General features: G+C 39.9%; 1 protein-coding gene across 7 annotated transcripts in view; it reads left to right on the forward strand.

Moving 5' to 3' along the window:
- The first annotated feature begins 810 nt into the window (after positions 1-810).
- ARMC9 (armadillo repeat containing 9) overlaps positions 811-12,560 on the forward strand; it is a 69,380-nt gene continuing 57,630 nt past the window's right edge. For 4 of the 7 annotated variants that reach the window (XM_054835402.1, XM_054835408.1, XM_054835405.1 and 1 more), the window contains exons 1-7: positions 1,013-1,157; positions 1,298-1,385; positions 3,116-3,241; positions 3,812-3,982; positions 4,987-5,142; positions 7,830-7,922; positions 9,221-9,245. In XM_054835402.1, coding sequence (XP_054691377.1) covers positions 1,335-1,385; positions 3,116-3,241; positions 3,812-3,982; positions 4,987-5,142; positions 7,830-7,922; positions 9,221-9,245 — 622 coding nt within the window. In that variant the 5' untranslated portion in view covers positions 1,013-1,157; positions 1,298-1,334. The other 3 variants (XM_054835401.1, XM_054835404.1, XM_054835403.1) reach the window with 3 other exon arrangements.

Raw genomic sequence — 12,560 nt, forward strand, 5'->3', positions numbered from 1 at the left:
TCGCAGAGCACTTCCTGGAAATTTCACAGTACTTTCTAGCAATTCCCCCTTGCTCCACGTCCAGTTTTGGCTGCTCGCTTTGTGAGGCTCTTTTTAAAGGAAGAAAGATGGTGCCGTGCTGCGTCTGGTTGTGGGACACGTGGAGGACATGGGTCTCCTTAGGTGCTTGTGGTGGAAAACAAAGGTGCTTGGGGTGAGACAAAAACCCCGGGTAGGACATCGCTAGTGATACAACGTCGTTTTTCTCTGTCTGGCAAATGCTTGCTAGAAAATTTGGCGTTAATGGCAAGAGGTTCATTAACACCACCGTTAATCGAAAATGGGACAAAGCCTTGATAAAGGGCTCGGCCAACCCTTCTGTTCGGTTTTGTCAGGCTTCCATGAGGTAACATGGGGCAGGTGTGGCAGAGGCAAATGCTGCAGGACCGGCGTTAAGCTGCAATTAGGAAATCATTTAATTGTGCATCTGAAAGCTACAGGCTGACGGACAAACGCAGAGGAAAGGCGGTGTGTAGAGTTTTTAAAAGCCTTCTGGCCTACCCAGGATGAAAGGGGGCTACAAAACCGTATGTTAATACAGTGGATGATTTTAAAACATGAATTTGACCCCAAACTCTCTTCAAGTTACGTCAGACAGCGGGAACCGGCGAAAACCGACTCCTCACCCAAAGCAGCGGGAAGGTGCCGCTGCCCCGCCCCGCCCTCCAGGGGGCGCTGCCCGCCGGGGAAACGCCCCGCTCGTCACGTGACGCGCCATTCCCGGCCTGCGATTGGCTGACAGGGATCATGTGCGGCGGGAGGGGGCGTGGCGGGGAGTGAGGCTGCGGTTGCTAAGGCGACCGGAGGTGGCGGCGCGGGGCTGTGGGGTCGGTAGGCCGCAACGGGGAGGGGGTGGTTGCGTTGGCCGAGCTGCGGTGGTGCCGGTGGCACTCGGGGTTTGCTCGCTTCCCTCGCTTCCCTCCCCTTCGGTTGGCTCAGGAGCTGGTAGGGTCACGTGCTCTCGGCCCTGAAGGGGCGGCCGCACCGCTCCGGTCCGGGTAGGGGGGTGGCGGGCAGTACCCGCGGGCTGCTCTGTGAGGAGACGGTGTGGCCACCTCGCGGCTTGGCGAGAACCACGGTTCGGGTCGGTGAGGGCCGGCTTCGGAATTTCTTTGAAGGTGCCTTTCGGGGGGATAGCTTCCTCATGTGGTTTGTTTGGGGATGAGGTGGCTGATGGGCTGTGGGTAGCTGGGCTGTGGCAGGGCTGTGTGAACTGCTGTGCTTTCTACTAACACTCCCCTTCTTTACAATTTTATAGGTTTATCGATGATGAAATGTAGCAGTAACGCTTAGCAATGGGTGATGTTCTAGCTTATGAAGCTGAGTTACTTGGACTAGTGAGAGAGGTTGGTTTTGTCTCTTTTTTTCTTTTTTTTTTTTTTGGTTGAAGTGAGCAAGCCAAAAATTCATAATGCTTAGATTTAGAGCCAGATATTGTAACTGTGGTCAAAATTCTGGAGTTAACTGGTCAAGTGTTTGCTGCACCTGGAAATTATACTGACTCTTGTCATGCTCTGTAGATTCAATGGGCTCAATGTCCATTAAATGCAAGCAGTCAAACATCAAATCAATCTAGAATTATCTATTGTTTATTGCAAATGAGGCTTTAATTAAAGGAACAGTTGATTAGATTACAGGCAGCTTTGAGGCTCAGGTTCAACCTGTGATAATGGTGAGATCTTTAAAACCATGCTTAGCTGCCACCTCATTCCATATGTGTATAAAACATAGAGGCATATAAAAACCTGAGAGCTCACAAAGCCCAGGCTGAAGTCCTGAGACCACTGATTTCCATGGTTTATTGCCTAAGCAGGATTTTCCAGCTAGGCACTCCTCAGCCCATATTTCCCATAAGTGGTAATCAGAAGATACTCTAAAGTGTGAAACGGTCCTGTGAAAAAGACAGCGAGAGGCAAACTTTGAAGGCCAGGTGCCTCTCTGGTAAGTCTGTGCTTCAACCTTCTGGATAAATTGGCTAAAATGGGATATTTATGATTTGGAACAAGAACACAAACTGTGATCTCTGCTGCTTGGTACTGCCTCGTTCCTGTGATTGACACTGTGTTGGTAGCCTGGTTTAGAGCCCTCAGTGAACACCAAACCAGCAAGCTAACCCCCTGCCTTGTGTGCTTGTGGACCTAACCTATTGTAGGGTCCCACAGATGCTGGTGCAGCAGAGGGGCGATCAGGAGTGTCAGGCAGCCATCACTGTGCCCAGCTTTTACCAGGCTGGCTGTTGAAAGTCTGGACAGTTACTTCCTGCCTGAAGAGTCTACCAAATGGCAAAATTATACACAACTTAAGTCTTTTTATGGATCTCAGAAATCAAATCTAAAAAGAGGTTTATAGTACATTACTATGCTACTGTTTATGTTAACAGTGAGGAAAGTAAACAATTCTTGTTCTCTGTGGCAATGTTGGGCATCCAGATCAAGTTTGCAAAATGAAATGTGATGTCCTGCCTTGGCAACCAATAACTAAGACCCCTGAAATGGGGGGAGGAGGAGAAAGTTGTGTGGAATATAGCCACTGTACATTGTGGGAAGAAGAGGCAGGGCTATTTATCTCTCTCTCAGAAGAATAGTGCTTGATTAGTTGGTCGTTAATTTGGCTTGCACAGCTTCAGGTGAGTGACCTGGCTTAAAATTCAAGTTGTCTGACTGCTTCCATGGAGATGAGAATCACACTTAAGAATTCTGCCCTCAGAGAACATTATTTGCCAAGAAAGTTATTCACTTGTTTCTTCAACCAAGGTATAGCATTAGTGGATTTTGGTTCTTTTTCTTCTTTTGTTGAATGAAATTACTGGCTAAATCAAGGGGCATCATTCTTTCAGAGAGGAAGTGCTCAGTTGTCAGCACTATTCTCTAGGATGCAGGAAGCAACTTAGTTGAGAGGCAGTATTTTCCTGCCACATGAGGTACCAGTTCCTGGTTTGTTGCTGTGCAGTCTTTGGCATTTATGGACCCTGCTACAGAAAAACTTTAAATGACTTTGGCAATTTGTAGGTCACTCATTGAATCATTAATAATCTAAAAAAATATTGTTCCTGTATTGTATTATTTTTGTCTTGTAGTATTTGGATTTTGCTGAATTTGAAGAAACAGTGAAAATATTTACAAAGGAATGTAAAATAAAAGGGAAGCCACTACCTAAATCAGCAGGTGTTTGCTCGAGAGATTCAAAAGCTTTGCCTGTTCAGGTAATGCATCGTTTACACTTACTTTAATATTAAAAATGGTTAAAGGCCACTAACCACCGTGTGAATTATTACAGCAGTGAGATTATCTGAACTGTCTGAACAGATTCTTGATTATTTGGAGAAGTCTACTAGCAGTCGTCTTTTAGTGCAGGAACTGTCAGGTTTGGATTTTTATATTTGCAGAACTCCAGTCCTTTTGAACCTGAGACAGTAGTTTTGGTTCATATTATTTTAGGTTTTTAGCTGGCCATACTTTGGTAAGACTGATTTTCATGCACCGTAGGCATTTATTTTCCCCTCTTGTAAAGGTGGGTCCCCAGATCGACATGCTTGAAAATTTGGGCTTTACTTCTTGTATTGATGGTTGATTCAGACTCTCAAAGATGTTAAGTCACAGGATAGGTCATGAAAGAATATTTAGGTGGTCATTGAATGGTGAGAGATTTTTGGATAAAACTTTTCATTCAAAGTGTTCAGATGGCACTTGAATTCTTCATTTACTAACCTACTGTTGAAAAAATATAGCTCTTCTGTGCTTGATTTTTCACTGAATGCTTTTCCCCCTTGCAGAAAGATCTGCTTACAGCATTTGAAAATGGTGAGCAGAAAGTTTTCTTCCAGCTCTGGGAGGAGCATATTTCATCTTCAGTCCGGGACAATGAACCAGTTGCTCAGAAGCTGGAGTTCTACCTTCACGTACACTTTGCCACCTACCTCTTAAAACACTCTATGGGAAAGCCTGTAAGTTTAGTTCGCAGTTCAAACTTCAAATTGTTTTTGGTTTACTTCATTTATTTGTCTCTAGTGTAGATGAGGATGGGATGTTTAGTAAGAAAAATTCCCAGAATACTTATCCAGTTTTTGGGCTGCAGTCTGCATTTTAGTTGAACCAGACCTGTATTGTGAAGTACAGAGATGGAATTTGGAGGTGTCCTTATCTTGGAGCTCCTGAAATATTTTAATTTGGAAAATACCAACATGCTGATACTTTCACACCTCTAATTGTAGTTTATAGGAGATTCTTAAAACACTTATTTCCAGTTTGGACTGAGGCTGTGTGGTGAAATATAAACACTTGTGATAAAATGGGAAAGCTGAATCTTCACCAGTTCAATATATCATATTGAAAACAATAATTCCAAGCTGTCATAAAATCTCTGTTATGTGGGACTTTTTTCTGATGAAGAGACATTTAAGTAGCCTGGAGTCAGCCAGATCAGCCAGGGCTTAACAGCTCCTGCCTTATACCTGTCAGCTGCTATAGGAGTATTTGGATGCCTTCAGTGTATTTTCCAGCCTCTAAGGAGCTTTTGGTTTGTTCTGTGTCTCAGCTCCTCTTCCTGGTGCTGTGTGAGTGGATTTTATGGTTCTGCGCTTATCACTGAAATAAAGCATGTCTAAAGTAGGTGCTTCCTCTTTGCCCTGAGTGTGGAAGTGGCACTCTGCTTTAGAAATCTAGCCTGAAGTGGGCAGGAATAATTTACATTCAAAAAGCAATTGTTCCTCTCTTCTGTTGTTGGACCTGGAGGACGGAAACAACAACATTGGTTTACATTTTCCTTTTTGAGTGGTGAAAACAAGATATAATGCTCTTTAGTTAACTAAGTGTTGCTTTTTAGATAACAAATATTCTGGGATTTTAAACCTGATATTAATGTAGTGTTAGGTCTCTGCTTGTATTTGCCAGCTTTATAGCACGTCCAGAGTGGTAATTTTCTAAATAAATATGCTGCTTTATTTCCTAGGACAAAGCTGAACTTGAGGAAAGGATTTCTCATTTTAAGGCGTACCTGGAAACAAAAGGAGCTGCACTGAGCCAGACTACAGAGTTTCTTCCCTTCTATGCTTTGCCTTTTGTTCCGAACCCCATGGTACATCCTTCATTTAAAGAACTTTTCCAGGTAAGTATCTTATTTTGCAGAGATGGTATTTATGCTGATTTTTCTTATGGGGCGATAGATATTGAATGATGCATAGTTTGGTAATCGCTTTTATTGTTTTCCTTTAACAGAAACTGTACAATCAGAAAAGAACATATATTTGATGGAGGAAGGGTTGTGGGAGCGCTATCAATAACAGAGTACCGTCTTAAATATCTATTTTATATTTGCTTGAGTCCTAAGTGGCTTGCCAGCTTTGTGTCCATAAATAAGAATTGCTGCCTCTCCTTCCCTTCCACGCAACCCTGAAACACGCATGCTTCTGGGAATCACTGTATAGTAGTTCAAGTCTACTTATTTGTTCTGAGATTGTTGCCCAACCCCACTATTTCTATATACGTAGCTGGATTTAAAACACGATAGCTAGGCATAAGGAGACTGAAGCAGTTTCATTTAATGTGGAAAAGAGAAAGTCAAGTTGCTAAGTAAATGACCTGTAACAGAAAATGAGTGAGTGTTGTCTGTGTTCTGAGATTCACACGCACACACACACAAAAAATGCTGGAAGAGCATAACTGTGCTTAGTGGTTTGGTGACTCTTGCCACAGGCATTTTTCCTGGTTAATTTCTTCGTTAAATGTGTTTCAGCCTTTGCCTTTGAATGACTCTTTCAGAGTTCAGTGCTTAGGCTTGCATGTGCAAGGTGAGAAGAGAGTGTAAAAGTTAGTGTGCTTAAACTTCAAAATAGATCTTATTTGCAGGTGCACTCTCAATATAATGATGATCTACAGTTACTCCCTTGATGAAGGAGTAATAAAACACCCTTACTTTGACTGCTTTCTGGGCACCGTGCAGGTAGATGGTTAGATGATGTCCAGAGCTGTGGTTTGATGTTCCAAAGTATTTGTGGCAATCCCTGTGAGGAAGGTACAGCCACCACTTCACTTGCTGACAGCTTGTTCCTGCGGCGCAAAACTGCGCCTTAACTTCTTGGCTGTGCTGGAAACAACTGGCTATGTAGTTGCACTTGGACTGCATCAAGGAATTGATCTGCTTTATTGCCTGTGAATGTGTGTGGATACAGCTTCCATGTACATACAAACACGTACACAAATTTGTTTGTAAAATATGTATAATACTTTGCAGGATTATGTGCATGAAATGCTTCACCATCCTACCACATGCACAGTTGTGCTGGCTTATCTAAGCAGCTGTGGGCGGTTATTGTGGTGGGAGGAGATATCTTCAGCCTGCATCACTGCCACACACTTTGATATCAAATCAAAGCTTAAGTGATACTTGCCCTAGGGCTAACTTTGGATGTACCAGCTGATGAGGAGTTCCAGTTTAGTACCAAAAAAAGGCATATACTGCCATTTTCCTTTGGGACTAGCTATAAATAATGAGATGTACTGGTTGACCTCAGAGATGAGATATGACTACTCTTTTTTAATTATACTTAGCAGCTTTTTTTTTTTTTGAATGCCTTATCTAAGACAAGATCCTCAGGTTTATTCATAGTAACCCAGCGTCCAAGCTCTTATACCCCAGTAACTCATATTTTCTTGTGGGAATTGTACAGCTCATTCCATGTTAGTGTTGAAACACAGAGTGTTTTACGTTTGAGAAAACAGCAGTGAGTCACTAGTCTGCTAAGCAGTGTTCTTATGGCATTTTTTTCTCAGGCGTCTGATGCTTTATATAGCTGGAGTTCCTGTCTGTTTGTGTAATACATCTTGAAAAATAACATACGCTCCTCTCTGTAGGAGACATAGTTCCTTTGGTAGTATACAGGGTAACGTGGTGCACCAGTGTCTGGAAACTGAATTGGTAAATGCAGTGAGTAAATTCTGTATGCTCTCCAGCATGGTGAAATAAGGGCAAATCTGAGCTGCAAGAACAACTTGCAACATATACAGCAGTAAATTTAGGAAGCTTCTGCTACTTGTTGGAAGATACTGCTTTTTCATGTGTTGGCTAGCTTTTCATCAAGCAGAAACTAGCTTAAGTGGAGGTTTGAAATAGAGGAAATGAGCATTCAATGAATTCTTAGGTGTAGTTTGGCTTTTTTCCTTAACTACTATTTTCATGTGCTTATGAGACACTATGTCAAGCAGAAGACAGTGTTCCAGTTAGTGGCTGATATGTTGGTGTACTTTTTATACGTGAGTTGTTTTTCTCGAAATCCTTATTTTAGAAACGTTGTGCCCATGTCATGATGCTTGCAATAGTTATGACAAAATCTCACTCCTAGCAAGATCTGGGAATTGTGAAGATGGCTACAGTGATTACTTTTTGAAAACTGAGCAATGGAAAATTATTCATTTTGTACTCTATTTAATAAATTTAAAATTAATATTCATATTTTTATCTTTTTCTCAAGTTGCTTTTCTTTTAAAGGTACTTCTGCAGTTGTTGCATGTTCATACAAGGCACCAACACGATATGATAGTTTTACAGTTGAAATAAAGCTACATCTTTTTTTTAGAACTCTTGTCTAGGAATAATACTGAACATTCTTCTAACTTCTGTACGCTTTACAAGTAGCTAGCAAACCCATTCACTTCAGTAACAGTGATGGGAAAATCTTTTCGATACAATACTGGCTGCCTTGTTTACTAGTGGAAGATTGCTGTGATCCAAACAGTACTTTCAGCAGAGTGTACATATTTGGTGAACAAATGTCATCATTTGTTTTTCTTTTCAAGGATTCTTGGACATTGGATTTAAGGACAAGATTGGAAAAGTTCCTGTCTCTGACTCTCAAAGCCAGACAGACTCCTCGGCTTCTCACTTTATTTGTATCCTTTTGAGAAAACACTTTGAAGATAATTAGAATTACTGTAAAGAGGCAGTATAATTTATTGGAAGAACGTGCTGCTGAGATTTATTGTGGAATTGCAGTAAATTTTTGCAAACTGCAAAAAGTTGCAGTTCAGTGTTTGTATGATAGGAAACATTGTTCATGTTTCACATTCAAAAAAACCTTTTGAAAAAGTTATGTAAAGACAATGTATAGATGCATATGAACTTGCATATTTATCATATGACCATTCTTTGCTTCCATATATAAAGTATGGGATACTTGAAGGCACTGAACTGACCCGACTTCTTTCTTAGCATTTGTAAAGCTGTTAGTCTTTTCAGTTAGCCATTTCAGGGACTAGCTGAAAGTTTGCCAGGGCTTTTAAGGGTTCCAGAAATTATTGTTTTACTAAATGGCTTGTGCTTTAGACTGTATTGTTTTTCTAACAATATGGTTTAAGCTGTGTTGTCAGGCCAAATTTGCAATCTAACTAGCTATATGACAAATTTTCTCCTCCAGTTTTGGTTAGTACAGTTAAAGGCAAGGTAGAGAGAACTGAACTGGGGCCTTTGTTTCTGGATTTTTTTTTCTTCTTCTTTTTTTTTTTTTTTTTAAACAGGAGAAATTGAAAGTCCTTTTCCTGCTATATCTTACTTATTCTAAAGCAGCATGTTTCCATGGTGGTATTGCATGATGAGCTGGAAATTATATTCCTTCTGTTCCATTCTGCCCATTTGCCAGGATGAAGAGCAGTGATCAAAATACTGCTTTCATGCCCATGTTACAGATGTTTGTGTGGGAGTCTGGCATAGAAAAGTTGAAGAAAACTTTCTGCTTATTCCTCTTTATGGAGTAATGGACTGGATCCTAACTGAGCCCTGAATATTTCTTAGGTATAAAACATCACTTGCCCTAAAACATTTGCATATCTGTATATTGATTTTATGTAAAATCAGTGGTTTGACTTTTGATTTTTTTTGTATAAATACATTAAGACTGGAGTTATGGTATCTTATACTTCAGGGCTGGATCCAGTACCTTTAAAGGTCAGCAAAAAGTTGCAAGTCTCCATGCAACATTGTACGTTGTGCACTTAGGAGATTTTTATGTATTATTGATTCATTTATTCTTGCTTTCTTGTGAAGCATCAGGCATTGGCTGTTGCCTGGGACAGTAAGAATATTTGGCTTGGTTGGGTCTGCCAGTTGGTTGAATTTCTAATTCTGTGTCCCTGCAACAAACACATCCTGAAAGGATGCACGTTTTCCTCAACTGCTCCTGCTCATACAACAGAAGGAGAATGGACAGTGCAACAAAGGTAAATGCTGAGATGTGGTAAGGATATTCTGTAAGATTATTAGGGGCTATAATAGTAGTGGAAAGTATGCCTGTGATGACAGGGAAACTAGTGATGTATGGCGAAAAGTCCTTTGAAATCCTGACCCCTGTCTTGGTGATAGTTACTGCTAGACTGCTTGAGGTCAGTGGGGTTGAGCACAGGCATGTATTAGAAATGGGAGAGGGCCTAGTGGGATTTGTATTTTAAGTCTGTTCTGTCCTGGAACATGGTAAAAACAAGTGGGGAACTCTGTACAAAGTGCATACCAGCTCTCCATTTTTAGTTATGATGAAAGTAAGTTTCCTCAGATTCTTTTCCCATACCTGCTTATGCCTATCTGTATCTTCCAGATTTCAAATCTCATTCAGGTATTCTGATGACTGACTGATGATCTTAGACAAAGTTGGGGTTTTTTGTTCCTATTCATTCATCCTGTTTAAACTCCTAAAATAGTAAATATTGTTATCTCCTGAATCAGAATGTGTTAAATATGACTGATGCGTTGCGTTTTTAGGTAAGCTGTTCATGCACACTGAAGTGTGTAAGTGACTTAGGGTCCTTTAAAAAAGAATAATTTCAGCACTGAATCCCATTAGATGCTGATGGCACTTGAAATATGTGCCTTTTAAAAATCAGTTCAATAAACAGAACTTATGAATGTGAGGGAGTTGGTTACCTTTTTTCACTTGACTTTCTGTGTTCACTTTATTGGTAGGGGTTTGTATGAGCACAGCTGCATTCCTAAAATGACTTTTCCTCTTGAGTTATTTTAATCTGTAGTTTTACACTGAAGATTTACTATTTGTAGTTTGAATTAAGGAGAAAGTTAGGCTCATCTCCCAGTATGAGTTCCAGGTATTTTCTTTGTTATTTTGTGCTTTGTGTTGCATTAGACTTTCATTGAATAATAGAAAGATCTTTGTGGATTTCTATTTTCCAGAAGTTACTCTTTTTCCTTGTGATGGACTTTCCTGAAGACAATAGTTCCATACTCTGATTAAAAAGAAATAACTACATGATTGGGCCTGAATTATTTTTGGCCTAATTATTTTTTATTTGGGCAAGTTTTATTCTTTGTGCAAGTACAGGGACTGTCATGACATTGAATCCATGCAGGTCAGCCTTAATTTGTTAATCTGTTATGTGCCTTGGAGGTTGAGTGGGTTTGGATTTTTCATTAAGGTTACTTGAGGCCTGTCTCATATGGAAGTTTTGGATCAGAGAGGTTATTTTTGCAGCATGCTGCTCAGATCACATGGAATCCACAGTACATAGTCACTGTTGGAGAATGTTTCCTTTATCTGTGAAGGAGAAACAGAAATAAAATTAATAGGCAACACATTGTGTCTGGGAGAGGGAAAGAAAGAAGCCAAATGTGTTGTGTTAGTCTCTGATTCCTGTTATGGGTGCAGTTTGATCACTGCTGCAAGATGACTAAATGTGAACTGCCTCTGAAAGGCGCTCTTTCCTTCTCCCAGACCCTGACTCAGATGGCAATGATTTAACTTTTTAAACAAGCAACTAAATATTAATTTTTACCTGGACTGGTAGCTCACTGATCTGTTTTCAATAACAGCATTCATGATTATGGGGATATGGCAGGAATGCAGGGAGGAAAAGGGGCAGTGTAGGACCAGGTCTTCCAACAGCCAGCTGTACTTGGGTCAGCTACGTTTCAATGATGAAAGCCTCCTGCTCTTTCAGTAAGAGAAACTTTCATGAAATATTTTTTCCTTTTTTAGTAAAATTACTTATGTCTAAGAAGATAGTGATAAAAAATGCAAGATGTGTCAAGACTCTGATTCTTCTCTTTGACTCCCTTTTCTCAGTAAAGACCGGTGTTTATAATTGATAATCCCTGGATTTAACAGGGAATGGGTAAATTGGACCTTGTTTCTTAATTGCCAAGACTAGCGTTCATGAGCTGCATTGAGTTTGGTTACGTAGGTTTTTTTCTGCTTACTGTTGCTGGAAGATGGTTTTTCATCATTGGAAATTTTCCCCACTGGGCTATGAAAAGCAAGTAAATTATGAGTAGGTTTATGTTTCATGACTTGGTGCTTCCAACTTCCTCTGAGTGAAAGTCATGCTCTAGATACATCCACTGGAAATTTCTGAATCAAATGTGTTGTATCACAGTTAAATAAAAATGTATTCCAATTTGCTCATCTAGGCAAAGGAATGAAGTGCCAAAGAGTGGCTAGTTTTGTGCAATGGTTGCTCTCAGAATCTTTAGTAGTTTAGAAAAATATTCTTGTTTTGGAGCTGTATCATAATAAAGCTGTGGTAGCAGTTTAGCAGTGATGGCTGTGGAATAAAAATAAAATCCAAGTTGAATGATTATTATTACGGAAGAATAATTTGGGTTGTCTTTGGAAGCTATCTTAGGAAGCTATCTTAATTCTTCTGATTTTTAAATTGATGAATATTGATTGCAGTTGCAATGGTTTTAACAGCTTAAAAAATTGTAAAAAGTTTGGCATGCTCAGCAAGATTACTTAATATTACTGGGAACTGTTCTAGTGGTTTTTTTCAAGTGCATTTTGCTGGATTTGTGCAGGATCTGTGGCTTGTCACAGCTTCTATTGTTATTTTACACTGGTTTTGCCTCCCTCCTAGAATTCAGGAATGGTTCTCAGAAAGCAGCCATTTTGACAGAGGAAAAGGCTGTGAGAGTAAAATAACTGTCTGGGTTTTCTTTCTTTTTTTTCTTAACTCATAGATTTTGAAAAAATACAGATTAGAAGTAAGAAAATGTACCTTCTCTGTATTTCATGCTTTATTTTAAGACTGTCAATTTATAGCTAAAGTTTATAGCTAAAGTCTGTTCATGCTCATTTTCTCTAAAATCTGCCGTTAAAAAGATGATTTTACTAAATTTTCTGAAAGTAATCTGCTGTGATCTACTGCTTTTAATATATATGGGATAAAAGCAGCCTGTTTCAGAAATCCTAAAAATACATAAGATGCGACAAGTTTTTAAAGCAGTTTCCAACATCTGAATTCATAAAGCTATCTAATGACTTTGATCTTTCATTTGCAATGAAAGCTTTACAAACAGTTCTGTTTGAATAGTATTTTTCTGGCAGTTTTGAGTCTCTTACATCTACGTGTTTATTGCTTTTTGAAGTGGCTTGTCGGAAGTTGTTTGGCAGATATTTGTGCATGATTACTATATCACTACCTGCAATATAACTGGATTGCCATCATAGAAGTTGACTTGTGAAGGCTTTACTAGATAAGCCATGTGCTAATACAGCACTTCCGCTCCCTATTTTTCCCTCTGCTGAAGGT

This window comes from Grus americana, chromosome 9 (assembly GCF_028858705.1).
Source record: "Grus americana isolate bGruAme1 chromosome 9, bGruAme1.mat, whole genome shotgun sequence".
Lineage (NCBI taxonomy): Eukaryota > Metazoa > Chordata > Aves > Gruiformes > Gruidae > Grus > Grus americana.